Raw genomic sequence first — 22,517 nt, 5'->3', positions numbered from 1 at the left:
TAAATATTTTAAAATGGATATTTTATAGCAAAGTTAGAACATAATGTTTTTTAAATGGCTTTGAATTACTTGATTTGTTTGAATTTCTAAGATTACCTGGCTTTCAGAGATGCTAACTGTATCTTTAAAAACAATCCAGTCAACTGTGTCTGTGCAGGGAGGAGATGTCAATGAGCCATTGTAAATGTAATACTTGTCAGTTGAGTTTGGCAGAAGGTTCAACAGTATGAATGGATCTAAGGCAGCCTGCTTCCCTAAAAAGGAATAATATACATCTCAGCTGGAATCTCAACACTGGAACTTAGCTGTTCAAAGCTTCTATGAAACAGAGACACATGCTTTGTTATGTATTTAATCAAAACTGAGATTTTGAAACATTTTAGATATATTTTTAAATGGTAATAAAGCTGGCATGCCCCAAATTGTATTACACATGTCACTATACAGTGTTAGATGCCTTATCTTTACATCAAGATGGTGAACAGAATATTTCACATATAAAAATACTCAGAAATCATATGATCATCTCAATAGATACAGTTATATCATTTCATAAGACTCAATACCAGTTCATGGAAAATAAAAACAAAACCTTATTCTGGTGAAGATGATCATCAAAGCCTGTACTAGTCATCATATTTAAGAACGACTTATTGAAAGTGTTTCCCCTAGAGATCAAGAATAACACCAGGATTTCCTGCCATCACCACTTCTATTTAACATTGAATTGGAAGACTGAGCCAGTGCAATAAAGAAAAAAGGAACGAAAATCTTAAGATTGTATAGGAAAAAATAATACCATCACAATGTGCAAATAACATGATTGTGCATGTAAAACATTGAAAATTATTTACAGGCTGGGCGTGGTGGCTCACGCCTGTAAAAAGGCCAAGGTGGATCACGAAGACAGGAGTTCGAGACCATCCTGGCTAACACAGTGAAACCCCATCTCTACTAAAAATACAAAAAATTAGCTGGGCATGGTGGCACGTGCCTGTCGTTCCAGCTACTCAAGAGTCTGAGGCAGGAGAGCCGCTTGAACCTGGGAGGCGGAGGTTGCAGTGAGCCAAGATCGCACCACCGCACTCCAGCCTGGGTGACAGAGCGAGACTCTATCTCAAAGAAAAAAGAAAGAAAGAAAATCATCTACAGAGTATGAGAAATAATAAGTGAAATTAGCAAAGTCACTGCACATAGATCAATATATAAAAATCAATTGTATTTCTGTGTACCAGCATCAAACAACAGAAAATAAAATTTAAAGCAATATGATTTAAAATAGCAAAACATTATCAAATACAAATAAATCTAACAATGTGTAGAATATCTACACTGAAAATTACAAAACATTCTTGAGAGAATTAAATAAATATTAAAATGGCAGAAAGACTATGTTCATGGGTTGGAAGAGTCAGTATTGTGAAGGTGTTGATTCTCCCTAAATTGATTCATAGATTCAATTAAATCCTAATCAAAATCCCAGAAGGTTGAGTGTGTAATTGACATATTGATTCTAAAATTTCAATAAAAATCCAAAGAAAAGTTAAGACAATCTTGAAAAATAATAAAGCTGGAAAACTTTCACTACCAGATAGGAAGAGCTGTCATACTGTTATATATAAAGCTGTAGAAATTATGATAGTGAGGTATTTGTGCAAAGATCGATGAAGAGAACAATGGAAGAGAAAATAAAAGAAAAATATGATCATTTGATCTATGATAGAAAAATTATTATGGAATGTGGAATGGATGGTCTTTTCAATAAACAGTGCTATATCAATTGAATATCCTCATGGAAAAAAGTGAATCTTGATTCCCTACTTCACATCATAAGCACAAATCAGTTCTAAACTGATTGCAGATTTAAATGAACATATTCATAATGCTTTTAAATGAAAACATTAAAAAAGTATCATCATAACCTAATGGTAGGTTGAGGTTTCTGAAATGGCACACAAAAAATATTACTCATAAAAGGAAAAATAATAAAATTTAGTATATGACAAGATCTATTCATCAATAGTCATTAAGAGAGTTAAAAGGAAAGACAAAGAGTGGAAAAAAATATTTTTGATACAATATACACATATGTGTTTGTGTGTGCACACACACACACACACACCAATGAATATGGATTTATTCTTATATATAAACTTGTATACAGATTATAGAATTTCTATCCAAAAACTGGTAGAGTTTTCTTAGGTGGGCCATCTGGCCTTCAAACCCTGAAACAATCCAAATATATCTGTCTCCTTGAATAGTCTCATTTGTATCTGTCCAATAGCACTTACCAATAGCAATACCTTGGTCATTTAGCTATTTGTGAACCAGCCCTCACTCATTAGGCAGCAATCTACTTACCAGTGAGATCTGTGTCTAATTTGTTTTCCTATCTCCTGAACTACCCAGCCCAGTGCAAGTCCTCTGCCCTCTCTATGAGATTAAGGCCATTAAGAAATAGTCCCTGAAGCCAATCAGTGTTGTCTAAGTGAGGTGGCACAGTGTAGAGCAGTGGTGTTAATCCTTATGTGAATAATCCAGGGAGTTTTAGAAAAATACCAGTGCCTCAGGCCCCACTCTAGACCATTTGAATTAAGATCTCTAGTGGTCAGGCCTGGGCATCTAGATTTTTAAAAAGCATCCCCAGGTGATGCAAACATGCAGGCTAGTAGGCTAGTGTAGAAAATCCCAAGTAAAGTGAAGCCTTTTCAAGGTTTTAGTCTTTCTTTTCTTTTCCTTTTTTGTTTTTTTTTTGAGACGGAGTCTCACTGCCGCCCAGGCTGGAGTGCAGTGGCGCGATCTCGGCTCACTGCAGGCTCCGCCCCCGGGGTTCACGCCATTCTCCTGCCTCAGCCTCCCGAGTAGCTGGGACTACAGGCGCCTGCCACCTCGCCCGGCTAATTTTTTGTATTTTTAGTATAGACGGGGTTTCACCCTATTAGCCAGGATGGTTTCGATCTGACCTCGTGATCCGCCCGCCTCGGCCTCCCAAAGTGCTGGGATTACAGGCATGAGCCACCGCACCCGGCCTAGTCTTTCTTACCCACACTTACCACATTAGAACACGAAATGACTAGACTATCTGATCTTAAAAGTCTATTCCAGCTCTAAACTCTATGAAGACTAAACATATTCAGAAAGCCTCAAAGAAAAATAAGTTATTTAAAAGTTAAATTAGTAAATGTTAACTTCTCTGTAACACAGAAACTTCTGAAGGGAAAAGGAGTACTGTTACTAACTAAAGTTAGAGATAACTGCTTCAGTCTGAATTAACAACTGAATCTTAGAAATAAAAACCTTTTCTTAACTGAATTGATAGTCATGTCAATATGGCCTACAGGTAGTTTTAATCCATTAGAAAGTTCAAGCTTTGTTTGATTTAATGGATTCATTAGTAACTTCTAAAAGTATGTCCTCCTCTTCTCCAATGCCAAGATAACATGATCAGAATTCAGATTAGATTCAAGTTCTTAGGAACTAAGAAGAATATTTATTTTTAATCTGTGAATGTTTTTAGATTTATGTTTTCAGTACTAGAAAATTGTTGTAGTTAAATTACCTCCTTAACTGACAAGTGGACTGTAATTGTTCTTTTTCCCACTGAAGACTAAATTTATCTTACAAATATTTCATGAAAAATGTGTGTGTTGAGAATACTAATTAGGTAAGGAGACAGAAATTGACTCACTGCTAAGTTAGGTGGAAATGAATTGACCCCAGGAGAGCCAGGGTCCCGGAAGGGAAAGCAGAGGTGAGACCTGAGTAAGGAGAGTGAGATAGAGAATTTTCCTATTATTGGGAAAGAAATTAAAGGGGAAAAAAGTTAAAAAGAAGCAAAAGAATCAGAAGTTTTTTTAAAAGATTTTCCTCTCCCTATCTCCAGTGTGGAATCTATTCTTTCTGCCTGTGGACCTCAGTAGCAGTCACCTGGTCTCTCTTACGGATGTGGTAACTAGATATCACAAGATTTTTAAATTACAGAAGTGCTTTTCAGTTACATTTTCTTCTAACAAAATTTCACTACAGTGTTTTTCCTTTGTTTGTGTTTGTGGTTTTCATTTTGTTTTGTTGGCTTGAGAAAAAAACACCTGCTTCATCCAAGTAACCTCACTATTGTTAACACACGAGAGAAGCACACCAGAGCCAGTGCTGCTCTATTTGGGGTTAGTCATTCATTTATGCAATCATTATTTGCTTGAACATATAATGATGATCAACCAAGCAACTAATCAGATCCTTCCATGAGAAGGCTAACAGTGGAAGAAAAAAAGATGGGGAGGAACAAAGATGAAGAAACCACAATAGGGCCAAGCACTGGAGAAAGGCTGGTAACTACATAAAACCAGCTCCTATTACTTAGGACAATGATATTTAGCATGGGGCCACACCAACGCCTATGAGGACTTTTCAGTACAGAAATTTCTGGGCTAAAATTGTGATTAAGAAAGCACTATAAATCATTCTGATGAGAATTCCCATCAGATAATCACTGATGATGTTACCTGGGATGTGTCTCTTCCCTGCAACTCGAAAGATTGCAACTAACGTCTTTTGTGGGCTCTGCTTGGAAAATATTAATGCATTATCTCAGTATTGCTGCAACATCATGCTCTCTCTCTCTCCACTCCATGGATAGGATAATGCCTCACATAGAGTAGGTATGGTGGATGGGAGGGAAAGAAAGAAAGAGGGGTTGAGGGGAGGAATGAGAAATGGGCTTTGTCCTTTATTGAGGAAACAGGAAATGAGCAACCAGCCCACAGCATAATAAGACAGATCTTATAATCCGAATAATGGTTGAAAAGGTGTTTTTTTTTTTTTTAATAACTTACATTATATGGTGAATACAGAGCCAAATTTGGGGGTTTAGCTGTGGTTCCAGAATCACTGCCTAAAGACAAGTGCCCACCTTTGATCCTCAAGGTTGCCAGCAGCAATGTCTGATGGCCAATATGGGGAAGGCTTCAGTTTATTGGGCAGTAGGGGATTTTCTAGAGTCAGAAATAGACTGGATTTAATTCAAGAACTCTCAAAATGGAAACGTTTGACTTTAGAAAGACTTAACTTATTTGGTTTGGGTAGTTGTCCTTGCTTAGTATATTGAAATACTAAGTATCCAGATGAATGAGTGGATAGGCATGAAGGATTTTGGTTTTTGGTAAATGAGGAAGTTGGTGCACAAATAGTGGTGATATGGTTTAGCTCTGTGTCCCTGCCCAAATCTCATCTTGAATTGTAATCCAAATTGTAATCCCCATGTGTTGAAGAGGGACCAAGTGGGAGGTGATTGGATCATGGGGGCAGTTTCTCCCATGCTGTTCTCATGATAGTGAGTGAGTTCTCACGAGATTTGATGGCTTTATAAGTGTTTCGCAGTTTCTCCTTTGTTCACACTCTCATTCTCTCTCTCATGCTGCCATGTAATACATGCCTTGCTTACCCTTTGCTTTCCACCATGATTGTAAGATTCCTGAGGCCTCTCCACCCATGCAGAACTGTGAGTCGATTCAATCTCTTTCTTTTACAAATCACTTACTCTCAGTGCGAAAATGGACTAATACAAGTGAGGTGGGGGGGGGGTAAAGGACTAGAATCTGTCCTCAGCTAATCCAAGAACTGCTCTGCTTTCAAATTAAGAGCCAGAATATAGGCAGAATAATGCTGTTAGGGAATCCATATTCTCAGAAAGGGAGAGAATATGTAGTCACAGTGTATCTGACAAAGTATCTTCCTGAATGGCTTTCAGACAGTAGATATTAGAAAGGAAATTTTAAAGAACACGAGCAAGTTTATTCTCAAGTTCATATGAATGCCTTCCAAGGCACCCCCAAAAAGCAAAGTACCCTGGGAAAGTTAAGAGGCCTTAAGAGAAAGTCTCAAAGGTCCCATAGTTACACAAGTCAGGGTTAACAACCCAGTGTTAACATCTCCTTCATTGTCCCCACAGGCTGGTGAAAGGTCTGGAACATTCAGAATTCATATCTTATACATTTTTTTAAGTACAGGAATTCAAACAAGTTGCTTTATTTCAGTCTGGATAGATTCCACTTTGTGACTCAAGAAGGGAAAAATTAAATGTGACTATGGCATTCAATGTTGAATTTTGCAATCTGGGTCGATTGAGGGAGATAACAGCTTCATCTTGCATTTGATTGTGTCTTTAAAAAATAAAAATAAAAGCTACACTGCAGGAGTTAACATATTCCTGATTTCTGAAAAGTTGGGTCAATTCAGATCCTCACATGTAATTGACAATGATAAATCAATCCTAGGCCAGGCTTCTGCTTTCAAGAAAAGGATCTACATGAGTTTTGCTTCTGATTTCAAATTTTGCAGCTTCCCAGAGAGGAATAATCCTCATTTTATTGGTAACTCGGGGCAGCATTAAGATCCTGTGTGTGAGTGCTTAATAAAAATAAAATAGTAATATTAACAGGCTTACACTCCACTGCCCATATTGTTAAAAGCATTTGTTGTGACAAATTACAAGATCCATGAGATAGCAGGCAGAACAATGTCAAAGCATATCGCATCTTCTTCTATGAAAGTGTTGACCTTCTTCCAAAAATCTCATCTCCTCATGTTGATAAAGCAAAGGATTTATCAAGGAAACCACCAGGGAATAAATTTTAACTTGAGTAACAATTCCTTTTCTACTTTAAAATATGATATTTATAAAATTAGCTGTTTTCAGATTAGGAATTAGTTTTTAAGGGATGTATAATGCAGAGACATAATAGATAAATAGGCTTTAATTGCATGATATAATTAGATTATTTTCAAGAATAAATTTTAAAAACTATTTCCTATATACACTAATGTTTCATGCTTTTGATGTAACAAAATTTTCTGATAAATTGTTATTTATTTGGTGAGAAATGTATAAATTATCAAGTGTGGAAAGTGAGAGATTGCTCCTCTTTAAAAATGTAGTACTTTCCACCTTTTGGAACAAGTGATTTTTGTCGTATTGTCAACATTCATATCCATCCAAAGCAGAATCTTGAAGAAAGATATTTCCCCAAGTAGCTTACCAAAACGACTAACACTCTCGACTCCATCAATAATCGCTTTGAAATCCAAATTTTCTTCTGTCCCAACCTGTTAAAGAAGAATCACATTCTAAAAATAGAATAAAACATTTGGATAACTATTCAATAAAAATGTGAAGATTAATGAATTCCATTTTAAATATGTGCATTAAAAAACAGTAAGTTCCAAAAACACTTTTTTTTATAGCTAGGTGAAAACAAATAAAGCAAACAAAAACCAGATAACTTACATATTTCACTAAGAAAAGTAAATTTTAAAATTTTATTATTCATAGTTACTGATAATAATACATAATTATTAATATAATGCTTTGTATGTACAAATAAGCAAATCTGTGTACTTATAGAACACTTTGCCCCAGCTAGAAAAGATTCACCCAATTAACAAACACAAGAGTCTCCTTTTAAAAATACCAGGCAAGGGTCATCTTTTTTTGAAAATGACCACCAGTTTTAATTTTACTTGTGAGCGCCTCTCTTTGTTAGAAACTATGTCTTGATATTTCACATCAATATTTAATGTGACTTAAAAAGGAATTACACTAGTGTAAAGTGTATATATAATTATTACCTCAAACAAAACGGATAAAGCTCTTAACTTCCCTTTTCCTTTAACTGCTTCCTCAAAACTTGAAAATCGGTCTGCATCAAAGCAGTAGATTTGCATCTATAAACATAACAATGATAGTTTATGATACACAAAGACTTCATAAAAATCAGCAAAGAGACTTAATAAAACAAGCAATTCAGTAAGTTCTATTTGAAAAATTCTATAAATTGTGTAATTCTACATTCGAAGTATTTCCAAAATTTTTTATAAGTTACATGTATACAACTACATTTACTATCATTTACCATCCTTCAATAAAGAAGGGAATGGAAAGTTAGACATATCTAAAACCAAAATGACCATTTTGAGATTACCAGGGGACTGTGCAGTAAAATTTATTAGAACAATTACATGAAATAAATAATCATAGATTACTTTAACTGCTTTATGGAATTATTTTAAATATAAGTTTCTCTCTTTTTCAAGCATGCATGCCTTTCTTGAGAGTCCAGAGTTACCATTCTTTGATATTACCATATTGTGATCTATTAATATTGAAACTCTCAAGTACTCTCAGCTTCTACCTAAAAAATACCAAAAGAGTTTTAAGTTTCATATTTTGATTCTCCTCTCCAGCTGTGAGTCTATCCCTTGTTAATTTCTGCTTCAGTCCATATATGTATCTCTCTGTAACAGCCTCTATATAATTTGGTGCTTCTCCTGTCTGGGTTTGGAAATCAGGTGTCTCAGGCTAGATAGAAGTAGACTTAAGGTAAGAGTAGGAAGCCTCTGAGAGCGTAAAGCATAGTGAGTGCTCTGATGGGAGAAATAGAGGGTGTGCAACAGAGGATGGCAGTGGCTCCTGCTTTGGGTGAGTCGCCAAAACCTTTTCAGAGACAGGATTTCTAAACTGACCCTTCAAGAATGAGCGGCTTTTAGCCAGGTGAAAGGCAGAAGAGAAGGGCGTGTGTTCAAGTCAGAAGTACCACCTGGGAAAGGCCTATTAGGCAAGACAGTATGACAAGCATGGGAAATCGAAAGAAATACAATTTAAAACTTAATAATTATTAATTTAATAATCCAAGTAAGCAAACTTTTTTCTGACCTCCCATATGGTATTTAGGAGAAGAATTGATAAGGCTTTTGTTTGTTTGTTTTGAGAGGGGTTCTCACTCTGTCACTCAGGCTGGAATGCAGTGGCATGATCATGGCTCATTGCAGTGTTGACCTCGTGGGCTCAAGTGATCCTCCTACCTCAGCCTCTGGAGTAGTTGGGACAACAGATGCATGCCACCGTGTTCAGCTATTTTCTCTTATTTTTTGTAGAAATGGGATCTCACTGTGTTGCCCAGAGTAGTCTCAAACTCCTGGGCTTAAGTGATCCTCCAGCCTCAGCCTCCTAAAGTGCTGGGATGACAGGTTTGAGCCACCATGCCTGGTGAATTGAGAAGACTTGATTGTGAGATATAAGAAATAAAAAATAAGGAGCAAGCCAGGGATGATCCTTGGGTTTCCTGCTTACACAATTACATAGAGAGTGTTTTAAAACAACAAACAAGACTGGGTGCGGTGGCTGACGCCTGTAATCCCAGCACTTTGGGAGACTGAGGTGGGTGGATCACGAGGTCAGGAGTTCAAGACCAGCCTGGCCAACATAGTGAAACTCCATCTCTACTTAAAGATAGAAAAAATTAGCTGGGCATGGTGGCATGCGCCTGTAATCCCAGCTACTCAAGAGGCTGAGGCAGGAGAATTGCTTGAACACAGGAAGTGGAGGTTTCAGTGAGCCGAGATCACGCCATTGCACTCCAGCCTGGGCGACAGGGCAAGACTCTGTCTCAAAACAACAACAACAACAACAACAAAAACCCCAATACCACTGAGAGACAATTTGAGAGGCTTTTGCATTAAAATAATTATATTAGGTTTAGTGCATGGATTCTGTACCATGTATTTTGATTGCTCAGGGCTCTTGTTGACAGAATTTTTCTTGAACTTCATCTTTGTTCTAAATAGGTAATATTGTGAGTAAGCTAAACTCTCAGAAGTGATATGTTGCTTAATGAATTGACTTTGATTACTTTGACAAATCAAATTTGATAAATGTGCTTTTCTTTAAAAATATTGAATAAAGAACAAATCCATATTATAAGCTGTAAATGTGAATGTGGATATCCACCTTTTAAAAAAAGCTTTTTACTCTTTTAAGAGGTAATTCACCCTATCTTATTTTTATTATTAATAACTGTTTTGAATTATAAAATGAATAGTCTCATTTTAGGTATTTTAGAAAACATGGGAACTTTAAAGGAGAAAATAAGAGGCACCTATAATGCCATCCCCCAGAGAAAATCATTATTAGCATTTTCTTCAATTCCAACAATTGCTTTTTTTTTTTTTTTTTTTTTTTGAGACAGCTTCTCACTCCATTACCCAGTCTGGAGTGCAGTGGTGTGATCTTGGCTCACTGCAACCTCCACCTCCTAAGTTCAAGTGATTCCCATGCCTCAGCCTCCTGAGTAGGTGAAATTACAGGTGAGTGCTACCACGACCAACTAATTTTTGTAGTTTTAGTAGAGGTGGCATTTCACCATGTTGGCCAGGCTGGTCTGGAACTCCTGACCTCTAGTGATCTGCCCATCTCGGCCTCCCGAAGTGCTGGGATTACAGGCGTGAGCCACCGCGCCTGGCCCCTCAATTACTTTTATGAGTAATAAGTAAATCCCTCATTTAATTTCCATAGTAATGTTATAAGGCAGGTGCAGCTACTATGTCAATTTCACAGAAGAAAAATGGAAGCATTGGTAAGTTAAATAATGTATACATTGTTATGTCATGGAACCAATAACCAAATGGTGGAGCCAAGATTCAAACCTAGCCCATTTGACTCAGACTCCACTCTCAGTCAATATTTAATTAATTTTCATGTATTAAAAAATTGCAAAAATTATACTGGTTATACCATTTAACATGTTTCTTTTTAAAACCATTAATATCTTATGATGAACTTTTTTTGTGTAAATATATCATTCAAAAACATGATTTTTGTGAAATCTGTAATATCTGTCATAATGTATTTAAATAATCATTGCCTTTTGTTTCAATATTATATTATAAATAAATTTTTGCAATTTTTTTATTTTTAGACTAAATGGCTTTAAATTTAAATGTTGGGTATTGCATGTAAATCATTTAAAATTCTTAATAAAAACAAGCAAACTGCCTCCCAGAAAGTCTACCAATTTAGACTTTCTCCAGACATGTAAGAAAACATTTTACTACACACTCATTTTTTTATAATTATTTACTTTGCCAATTTTAAAGCTGAAAATTTTTCTCATTTTAATCAAAAGATTTAAATCAAAGGATTCTCCAGTATGTTAATGAAATTGTCTCCCTTTTCCTTGCTTCATTCATTAATTCATCAGCATTTATTGGTTACCTATTACATGGCACTTTGGGTTGTTACCAGGAAGTGGCAAATCAAAGATTTAAGTCTTATATTCATTTAGCTTAATCTAGTATATTAATCAAGTAATCAAAATACCACTTTATAAATTATAATATTTGATTTTAAAATTAATCAAATTATATGCTAAAGAGAAACAACAATTATTTAGAAAATAAAACAGTAAACAGCGGATCTCCTGACTTACCTCAAGTGGAAATTTTTGTCCTTCTAAACTATGCTCTGATCCATCAGATGACATATTGCATTTTCCCCAGTGAAAAGTTATCTTGCTTGCTTTAAACACCATTTCTGAAACTCCTCCACTGACACGGTAGTCATTAGTGAGATTAATTTCCACTAAAAAAAGAAATACAATTGCACCTAACCTTCTGAAAATCAAAATTTTAAATTTCAACTAAATTTCCATCTACTTAAAGTACATTAAGAAAAATCATTTATTTGATAAATTTACAAAATATGAAGTCGCCATTTTGGAAGCCACACTTTGTAGGTCTGCACAATATACTTATATCTTATTGCCACAAATGCAAACTAAGCTGAAGATATTGACTAGTGTATGACTTCAAGAGCAGAAGACAGCCAGTCCACCTGCTCTGTTTGGTGTCCTAAGATAGCTGTTACTTGAAAGCTCTGCTTCCCGAAGATGTCAGATGGTAATAAGAAGGCAGAGCAAAGGGGGAAGGAACAGAAGGGTTAAAAGACAAAAAAAAGTCTTCTCCTCGGAGTGCTCTCAGCTTCCTATTTTCAGCCCATTTCTACTCCTTATCAGGCTGCTGCTTATCCCTCCATGTATCTCCCAGGCTTCATCAGCAAGGTCCAGAACCTGGGTCCCTGGCTGTGGCAGGAAAGGCAGGAAACTCATTCTTATGGAGGAGTTTTGGCCATCTCATATTTGAACCCTGAGTGGCAAAAGCTTAAACTCCCCTGTATGAGTTCCACAGCAGATATTATCTGACTATATTTTAAGAGTCTTCTGGAGAGTTCTCTTGAGAGCCCAGTGAAAGATTTTTATGTCTCTCAATAAAGTTTAAATAGTCTCTGTTCCATTAGGGAGAAATCACTGTTGGCATCAGGGACTGAATACAACATATTGGCCAGCTAGGGATACAAATTCCAACTAATAATAATAATATCAAGCACGATAACAATGACAGCCAACATTTACATATTAGTTATGATGTATCATGAACTATACCAGTTACTTTACATGTATTATCCATTGGATCTTTGCACAACCTTGGGAAGTAGATATTATATAATCCTTATTTTACAGATAAGGAAATTGAGTCACAGAAAAGCTAAGTAGGTTGCTCAAAGGTTCCCCACTGTCATTTTAAGAGCCAGTGGTGAACCCAAGTAATATAGCTCTATTAGCTCAATGATCTAATAACCACTCTCCCCTAAGAAAAATAAAACCCTCAACACTCTCCATAAAAATAGCCGCCTTCAGACCTACTGTCACCCTCTGTCATTGAATGATTTGGTTTAATTTCCATCTGTTTGGGATCTTATTTATAAAAACATAATCATCAGGCTATCCTTGAAATATCTCCTTCCCATTTTTCTCTGGTCATAAAGCCTAGCACATTTTATTGTTTAACAATAAGAAAAGCAAAACAGGGATTTCTATAAAGATTTTTGCTTACAATATATAATAAAGCAGAAGTTCCCAAAACAGTATGGTACTGGTACCAAAACAGAGATATAGACCAATGAACAGAACAGAGCCCTCAGAAATAATACCACACATCTACAACTATCTGATCTTTGGCAAACCTGACAAAAACAAGAAATGGGGAAAGCATTCCCTATTTAACAAATGGTGCTGGGAAAACTGGCTAGCCATATGTAGAAAGCTGAAACTGGATCCCTATCTTACACCTTATGCAAAAATTAATTCAAGATGGATTAAAGATTTAAATGTTAGACCTAAAACCATAAAAACTCTAGAAGAAAACCTAGGCAATACCATTCAGGACATAGGCATGGGCAAGGACTTCATGTCTAAAACACCAAAAGCAATGGCAACAAAAGCCAAAATTGACAAATGGGATATAATTAAATTAAAGAGCTTCGGCACAGCAAAAGAAACCATCATCAGAGTGAACAGGCAACCTACAGAATGGAAGAAAATGTTTGCAATCTACTCATCTGACAAAGGACTAATATCCAGAACTCAAACAAATTTACAAGAAAAGAACAAACAACCCCATCAAAAAGTGGGCAAAGGATATGAACAGACACTTCTCAAAAGAAGACATTTATGCAGCAACAGACACATGAAAAAATGCTCATCATCACTGGCCATCAGAGAAATGCAAATCAAAACCACAATGAGTTATCATCTCACACCAGTTAGAATGGTGATCATTAAAAAGTCGGGAAACAACAGGTGCTGGAGAGGATGTGGAGAAATAGAAACACTTTTACACTGTTGGTGGGACTGTAAACTAGTTCAACCATTGTGGAAGACAGTGTGGTGATTCCTCAGGGATCTAGAACTAGAAATACCATTTAACCCAGCAATCCCATTACTGGGTATATAACCAAAGGAATATAAATCATGCTGCTATAAAGATACATGCACATGTATGTTTATTGTGGCACTACTCACAATAGCAAAGACTTGGAACCAAGCCAAATGTCCAACAATGATAGACTGGATTAAGAAAATGTGGCACCTATACACCATAGAATGCTATGCAGGCATAAAAAATGATGAGTTCATGTCCTTTGTAGGGACATGGATGAAGCTGGAAACCATCACTCTCAGCAAACTATCGCAAGGACAAAAAACCAAACACTGCATGTTCTCATTCATAGGTGGGAACTGAAAAATGAGAACACTTGGACACAGGAAGGGGAACATCACACACTGGGGCCTGTTGTGGGGTGGGGGGAGGGGGGAGGGATAGCATTAGGAGATATACCTAATGTAAATGACGAGTTAATGGGTGCAGCACACCAACATGGCACATGTATACATATGTAACTAACCTGCACGCTGTACACATGTACCCTAGAACTTAAAGTATAATAAAAATATATATAAAATAAATAAATAAATAAATAAATAAAAAGAATAAAAACAAAAAAACAAAAGCAGAGGTTCCATGCCCTACTGCTTTGTAACACCCTTCAAAACTGAAAATAAAAATGTTGAGATTTGGGACAATATACTTTTAGGTAATTATCACATGTAGCATAATAATTTTAAAAATTATTCATTCAAGAAATACTTAGTGTTTATTACATATCAGGCACTGATGTAGAAAAATCTCTACTTTCATGAGTTTGTTTTTTGTTTTTTTTTTTTTTGAGACAGAGTTTCGCTCTTGCTGCCCAGGCTGGAGTGCAATGGCGCAATCTCAGCTCACTCAACCTCCAACTCCTGGGTTCAATCAATTCTCCTGCCTCAGCCTCCCGAGTAGCTGGGATTACAGGCATGCACCAACATGCCTGGCTAATTTTTTTATTTTTAGTAGAGATGGGGTTTTGCCATGTTGACCAAGCTGGTCTTGAACTCCTGACCTCAGGTGATCCACCCACCTCGGGCTCCCAAAATGCTGGGATTACAGGCGTGAGCCACTGTGCCTGGCATGAGTTGTTTTTTTTGTTTGTTTGTTTGTTTTGTTTTGATTTTTTGGATAGGATCTCACTATGTTGCCCAGGCTGGAGTGCAGTGGCATGATCTTGGCTCACTGCAGCCTCCAACTCTTGAGTTCAAGTGATTCTTGTGTCTCAGCCTCCTGAGTATCTGGAATTACAGAAGTGTGCCACCACACCCAGCTGATTTTTGTATTTTTAGTAGAGATGGGTTTTCGCCATATTGGCCAGGCTAGTCTGGAACTCTTGACCTCAAGTGATCTGGCCGCTTTGGCCTCCCAAAGTGCTGGGATCACAGGCGTGAGCCACAATGCCTGACTACTACTCTCTTGAGTTTTGAAATTAAATTATTACATTCAAATAATTACATTACCTAAATACAGAAAATATAAAAAAATTCACTAATGATAAAGCTTACCCCCATAGAGCTATTACAATTTTGAATATTTTTCTAATCTTTGTCTTACATGTATATTTGCCTTTACATAATTTCCCAAAATACAATTTTTTAAAAAACTAGAATATCAAAAAAGAAAAGGTGTCACTTTTTGGAAATTATTTATCTATGTATAACTTATTAGAATTTGTATTTAAATTTTAATTTATTATATTTTGCTTTTTTTTTTAAAAAAAAAAAGATAGTCTCAATAAAAAGGCACTTAGAGAGGGTTTCCTAATGATGGGATACAACTTTAAACCTTCTATATAGAAGAGCTAGGAATTTATTTTCTTAAATTTTAAATTACAGTCAATTGCTTTTTTCGTATCCAAATACTGACTATAACATGAGGCTAGGCAGAAAAGATCAAACTCTAGTGCTCAAGAAAAAGAAATCCTGATTGATTAAGTAATTGACTAAATTATATTAGCTGTAAATCACATTATCACATCTTCTAAAGGCAGCATCATTATTGTTACATTGTAGGAAAACATGACATGATGACACTGGTCTTTTTTTTTTGTATAAATTGTCAAAATATTGTCTAAATTTCCCATTTTCTCTGCTCCATTTGGTTTCTTCTACATATAACTTCTATCTAGTTCACAGTACACTATTCAAAGGAAAATGAGATGAAACTAAACATACTCCAGGTCTGAAAAATACATTAAAGGCAAAGAGAATGCAAATATTTTACCTGTTTTCCCAGTATTATGAATGAATGTGTTTTCCAATGATGTTTTATCCCAACCCTGAAATTTAAGTTTCTTAAGATTCACATTTACTTGTGTAAGATCTTCATCAATATTGATAGGAGACTGTTTTGGGCTATTACATGTTGGATATTTCTTTCCCCAATTTTTTTGATTCAGTGCACCTAGGGAAACGAAAGAGTAAGAAATTTAGTTTCTTAAATTATCATGCAAAAGTCAAACTTTATATTATAGTTAATACATTATATAAAAATAGATACAATAGTAGAAAAATGTTTGACATCTTTGAACTAATGCATGAAATAATTATGCCTATACTTAGATTCTGGATTTCCATATGAAAAACTATAAAAGGTCTACAGAACAACCATGCCACTATAAAAAAACAAGTCTGCAGAAAAACAACCAAGGTTTGATACAACTTTAGTCTACAACATCTTCTTTTTGTGATAAAGGAGTCAATAAGAACTAACTTTTATGCAAGCTTGATCTAATGGCCACCTCTCATAATGTGACAAGTTCAGGGTTCAACAACGGCTTTGTCCAGTCATCACAATTCTTTCAAATCAACGGAAAGCCTAATTGTCCTGTAAGGTAGTTAGTCCTAGCCCAGGGTTCCAGATTGAAAGGAGTCCAGATATAGGAGTAAAGTTCTGACTTCCTCAACACTCTCCATAAAAGTAGTTGCCTTCAGACCTACTGTCACCCTCTGTTATTGAATGATTTGGTTTAATTTCCATCTGTTTGGGATCTTATTTATAAAAACATAATCATCAGGTTATCCTTGCAATATCTCCTTCCCATTTTTCTCTGGTCATAAAGCCTAGCACATTTTATTGTTTAACAATAAGAAAAGCAAAGCATGGATTTCTATAAATATTTTTGCTTACAATAAACTGAATTTTCACATGTTCCACAGTATGAAGTGTCCTCTAAACCCAAACTGCCCTTTGTTGCCTTTATTTCACCCCTACCTGAAACCATGAACCACCTCCCGTAATCTTATTTCACTGCATGTTAACTTAGCACCGAAGCAGTGCTAAGCACAGGTATGTTCTACTTAAAGTTCTTTAAAATATTTGAAATGTTGAGAGTCCAAATCTCTGGTTAAACGCTAGCATTTCCATGGCCATCACAAGGAGGAAAGGAGTGGCAGTGTAGTTTTCAGTTTATATTCTTCTGAATGCTTTTTTTCCTGAAAATGAGAATGCGTAAGGCCAAGATTTTACATGATTGAGGTTTAGGGGATTATAAGTAAATTTATCTTTGATACAATCCTAGTCTACACTGTCTTCTTTTGTGATAAGTGAGTCAGTGAGAACTAACTTTTATGCAAGCTCTATCTAATGGCCACCTCTCACAATGTGATGAAAATAACATTGCATAATTTTGCCCTGAAAATAAATAATAATTAGTCACACCATGAAGCCATCTATACAGTCATGGAAAATCTGGTAATACATCTCATAGCGAGGCATCTACCAGAATCAATAGGTACTGAAAATCATCTTAAAGTCTAGGTCTATACCTAGAGAGTGTTTGAATACATTGTGTTTTAAATATGCACAGTGATGTGTATTTTGGATTCTAGGAACAGTTTTAATGATTTGAGTAATGATGTTTATTTCACTGTAAGGAACTCTGGCATAGGGACAAGAAAACACTGCTTATTTTACTAATGTCAATGCAAGAGAATGAAAGAGAAACTGCATCACAAATCAATTAGGTCCTCTTCATTGCTCACATTTTTAATACAATATAATAAATTCTAAGCACACTTAGAAAGAGTTACATAGTTGTGGTGCACAGAAACATAAAATTTTAAATCTTCAATAACACTGAATATAATGTATACACCTGCTACTTTCCATTGCATTTTGTGATTCTCTCTACTGGGAACCTAAAAGGCATCTTATACTTAGCATATCACAAACTGAACTCTTTTCTGCTCTGAAATAAGCTCCTTCGACACAGTCTTTGACATCCCCTGAAGTGAGAAGTTATCCTGATGCCTTTGTTTCTCCTTCAGCAAGCCCTTTAGGGCCTGCCTTCAAAATATTTCCCTAATCAGACCACTTCTTATCTCTACTATTACCACCCTAACCCAAGTCACTGTCATCATTTGCCTGTACCTTGCTACCCTGCAAGCAATATTGCCATCACCTGGGAGATTGTTGGGAGATTCAGGCCGCTACTATAGCCTTATGAAGTCTGAATCTAATTTTAACAAAATGCCTAGGATATTGATGTACACATTAAACTTGGGGAAACACTGGCTTAGACTCCACTAGTGCCTTCTATCTGGTTTTTTGAATCTTCCCTTGCTCCTTCCACAATTCTGTAGTAGTACCACTTATGTAGTAAGTGGAATTATGACTTGGCTCCCGAAATTTCCACCCTGTGGTGTAATCATCCTGTACAATTCCCTCCAATTGGGCATGAGCAGGACTTATGAATATGAAGAGAGAGTCACTTCCTTGATTAGGATAAATACGTAAATGAATAACTTAGGTTAATTCTCTGGAGCTCCTATTTAGTATTCAGCTGTCAACAATAGTACTTAGTACATGTACTTAGTACATTGCGGGCTCAAGACACTTTCTTTCTTCTTGGTTTAAGAAGGAACTTATCCATGCTTTCATCCATTCATTCACTTACCTGAATTAGTAACACTCCTATAAGTTTCCCATGCTTACCTCCATTGAAGCACTTAACATACTGTATTTTGTCTGTTAACTTGCCTATTTCATCTCTATGCCATTGCCAAACTCTGAGTCTGGCATATGCTAGAAAGAAATTAAATGCTTGTGAAATAGCCTTTGTGCATCAAATGAATGTATTCAATATTTGCATACATACGTATGCATCCTCTATTCCAAGCGGAATGGAAAGCAATTCTAGGCTCCGCAGGGGATATGCATGAGTTCAAGTTTGTTAGCTTGCCTGTGTGTTTATTATTACATTCCAGAAGGGTGGGGGTCTGTTAAATAAATAGCCAAATGCTTAAAAGGAGTAGATGCAATGAAGGAAAGTAAACATGGGTAACAAAAGCACACTAATGCAGGCCTTGAAGGATGGACAGAATTATGACAGGCAGAGGAGAAACCAAGAACGTATCTTGCTGAATGATAAGCCTGAGCAAACTCATGGTGGCAGAAAAGTTCAGGCAATGCTGATAGCAGTGGGCAGGCCAGCTTAGTCCAATGAGCAGAGTGAATAGCAGTGGTATTCTACAGAGGGAGACGGAAAGGCAGATTATGATCAATGTGCCTGGGGAGACCAGTGAGAGGCAGGGAGGCTTTGGAAGAGGAAGAAGCTCATAGACGTCTCATCAGAGAAACTAAGCAGGTAGGAATGCAGGATAGCCAGGAAGGGAGAGGCTGCGTAATGACCATTTTCATAGACATCTCCTATTTGTCTTAATTTGATTTTTACAGCATCACTGTACTTATTTAAACTACAATATGTCTATCTGTTATTTATGTTTCTTTAATGGAAGAAAATGTTTCAGTACCTTTCTTAGAGCCTGGCACTTAAGAATTAAATCAACATTTGCTGAACGACAAAAAAAATAAAATAAAAATAAAAATAAAATGCTTCAGTGAGATAACCGTAGTTAGCACCCTTTAATGTTCATGTGCTATACATATTTGACCAATTAGTGTTCTAGATAGAAACACACCTTAAAAAACATTGTGTGTGAGGAAACGTTACTCCACCAGCCATTAACACAAGAATATGAACTAAGAAAAACTAAAGTCTAACAGGGGAAATGTGTCAGAAAAAAATACCAATGCAGGTTTTTGAATATTTGAAGGAAAAACTGATTAAATTATGCAGATGAAATAAAAGTCAAAGAAAAAAATTAATGTTTCCCTCTTATTTTCTCTCATTTTTACATTGTTCTTGTTGAGTCTTACCTTCAAATATCAGATTAATGGAAAAATAATTATAATTTTTTGTAAGGTATTCAGCAGAGATCCACTGAAAATTAATAGATATATAATAAAAATCTCAATATTGATTTCTTTTAGATTCCTATAAATTGCTATTATTTAATAAGATTTTAATAACAGTATACATAGAACTGATTCTTTAAAGATCAAGATATTGTTAAGAAAAAATATATATTACTTCCATTCTTAATGAATTTCTTGTGTAGTCCAGGTTTTGAGGTAAGAAAATGTTTGTGTCTCGGCCGGGCGTGGGTGGCTCACACCTGTAATCCCAGCACTTTGGGAGGCCAAGATGGGCAGATCACCTGAGGTCAGGAGTTCAAGACCAGCCTGGCCAACATAGTGAAACCCCATCTGTACTAAAAGTACAAAAAAATTAGCCAGGCGTGTTGGCGCATGCCCATAATCACAGCTAATCGGGAGGCTGAGGCAGGAGAATCCCTGGAACCTGGGAGGCAGAGGTTGCAATAAGCCAAGATCATGCCACTGTACCCCAGCCTGGGTGACAGAGCAAGACAACGTCTCAAAAAAGAGTTTGTGTCTCCACATATTCACATATAAAAATATTATGAAAAGGCAAAATAAGTGTAATATTGAAGACTAGAGTAATCTTCATAGCATCTAGCACCAGTTGCCTTGAATAAACTCTGCTTAGTGTTCCATACACTGTAAGTCATAGTTTTATAAATTACCTTGGGCTTGCTTTCTACATGCTAACAAACACACCCAAACACCAAAATTAAAAAGTCATTTAAACAGTATAAAGCTATCAATGGTGAGTGACTTAGATTCAAATTTTAGTTTAATAAAATACAAAAATGAAGTAATTCAGTATTTTTTCAATGATAAGTAGCATAAAATTTAGAATTCCAGCAAAATGGAAAGATGATATATCTAAGAAGACACTTTTTAGATGCAAGAGTTAGCTGCTTGAAAAAAGGGGCTTCCTCAAAGATAAGAAACTAAAACCAAAAGTTACTGAATAACAATCACTAAGAGATTATATGTCTTAATGATAAATGCCATCACATAAACTGACTCAAAGCAAAAGAAGAGGGATGTCTGTGACAACTTCTCATGTTGAAAATAAGAATGAGGATGTGTTTCCATGCACAAATCAGTGTGCCTCTTTGTGTTTTTGGCCAGAGGTTTCTGCAGCTAGAAAGAGCAAAGCAGTTGCCCAATGTTGATTATAGCTGCTATTAAACCTGAAATAAAGGCAGATCAAATGCAAACAATTTCAGAATGAGAACCTGTTTCATCAAACTACATTTTCCTTTGTTTTCTGTACTAATGGGACAATCACATCAGGACAGCAAAAAATCTTTTCAAGTCTCGCTGATATATGCAATTGGCAGGGGGTTACATGTCAGAGAAGGTAGTTATCAATTTATTTAGGAAAATTCTAGCACAAATTCCTTTTAGCATTATGATATTTAAGAAAATCATTAACTAGGGGCGGGGCGTGGTGGCTCACGCCTGTAATCCCAGCACTTTGGGAGGCCGAGACGGGCGGATCACGAGGTCAGTAGATCGAGACCATCCTGGGTAACACGGTGAAACCTCATCTCCACTAAAAATACAAAAAATTAGCCGGGCGTGGTGGTGGGCGCCTGTAGTCCCAGCTACCCAGGAGGCTGAGGCAGGAGAATGGCGTGAACCTGGGAGGCAGAGCTTGCAGTGAGCCGAGATCGCGCCACTGCACTCCAGCCTGGGCGACAGAGCGAGACTCCATCGCAAAAAAAAAAAAAAAAAGGAAAATCATTAACTAAAGTCCAGCACAAATAGTCAGAAAAATAGACCAGAAACCTTTTGCAAAGTTCCTGTTTAAAGTTTTAGGGCCTTTGCAAGTTGAAAAAAAAATCTAAAACAAACAAAAACCCTACAAAACATAACAACAAACACTACTGCTCTATAATGCAATAAACTGAAAGGTTTTTTTTGCAGACCACAGTGGGAAAAAATAAAAAACACAAGATGAGAAAAAGATCAAAGGACACTGATGTAGTAAAATACTATTACGTTGAGGATAAGTAATCAAGACCTTATAATCTGTGGTGGGCATAAATTAAACCCATAAACAGAACAAATATAATATTCATAATGGTTCATAATTAACTTATTGCTTTAATCAGAAAATGAAACAAATCTTACAGAAAAATAAAGAAAATTTTAGTTAAAGCAAGAAATTATGGAAGTACAAATAAATACGATAGATTTGAGGACAACAAATAAAATGTTGGCTGGGCACGATGGCTCACACCTGTAATCTCAACACTTTGGGAGGCTGAGACCAGTGGATCACCTGAGGTCAGGAGTTCAAGACCAGCTTGGTCAACATAGCGAAACCCTGTATCTACTAAAAATACAAAAATTAGCTGGGCATGGTGGTGCGTGCCTCTAATCCCAGCTACTCGGAAGGCTGAAACAGGAGAATCGCTTGAACCTGGTAGGCGGAGGTTGCAATGAGCTGAGATTGTGCCACTGCACTCCAGCCTGGGCAACAGAGTGAGACTTTGTCTCAAAAACAACGACAACAACAACAACAAAAGATGTCATTTTGAAGGTTAGGAATGTTTCAGAGGATTCTTATTTGGGAGTTAGGAAGGGAGGAGGGCAAAGGATGACTTCTAAAATCCCGACGGGGACATACCTGAGTGTATCATGGTACCAGTCATGTTGGTAGAGAGTATGAATAGAAAGACTTTGAATTTCGTTTTGAACCT

At 36.3% G+C, this 22,517-nt stretch overlaps 1 protein-coding gene across 4 annotated transcripts in view; it reads right to left on the bottom strand.

Annotated features, from left to right (window-relative positions):
* Positions 1 to 22,517, bottom strand: part of PTPRZ1 (protein tyrosine phosphatase receptor type Z1) — a 187,542-nt gene that overhangs the window by 78,915 nt on the left and 86,110 nt on the right. For all 4 annotated transcript variants that reach the window (XM_009243178.3, XM_054559718.1, XM_002818377.4 and 1 more), the window contains exons 3-7: positions 15,820 to 15,999; positions 11,262 to 11,413; positions 7,627 to 7,722; positions 7,038 to 7,104; positions 97 to 254 (exon numbers count right to left, since the gene is read on the bottom strand). In XM_009243178.3, coding sequence (XP_009241453.3) covers positions 97 to 254; positions 7,038 to 7,104; positions 7,627 to 7,722; positions 11,262 to 11,413; positions 15,820 to 15,999 — 653 coding nt within the window. The remainder of the gene's footprint in view (positions 1 to 96; positions 255 to 7,037; positions 7,105 to 7,626; positions 7,723 to 11,261; positions 11,414 to 15,819; positions 16,000 to 22,517) is intronic.

The sequence above is a fragment of the Pongo abelii genome, chromosome 6 (genome assembly GCF_028885655.2).
Source record: "Pongo abelii isolate AG06213 chromosome 6, NHGRI_mPonAbe1-v2.0_pri, whole genome shotgun sequence".
Classification (NCBI taxonomy): domain Eukaryota; kingdom Metazoa; phylum Chordata; class Mammalia; order Primates; family Hominidae; genus Pongo; species Pongo abelii.
The sequence above is the reverse complement of the archived record's forward strand: the minus strand, read 5'-3'. Positions and strand labels throughout refer to the sequence as shown.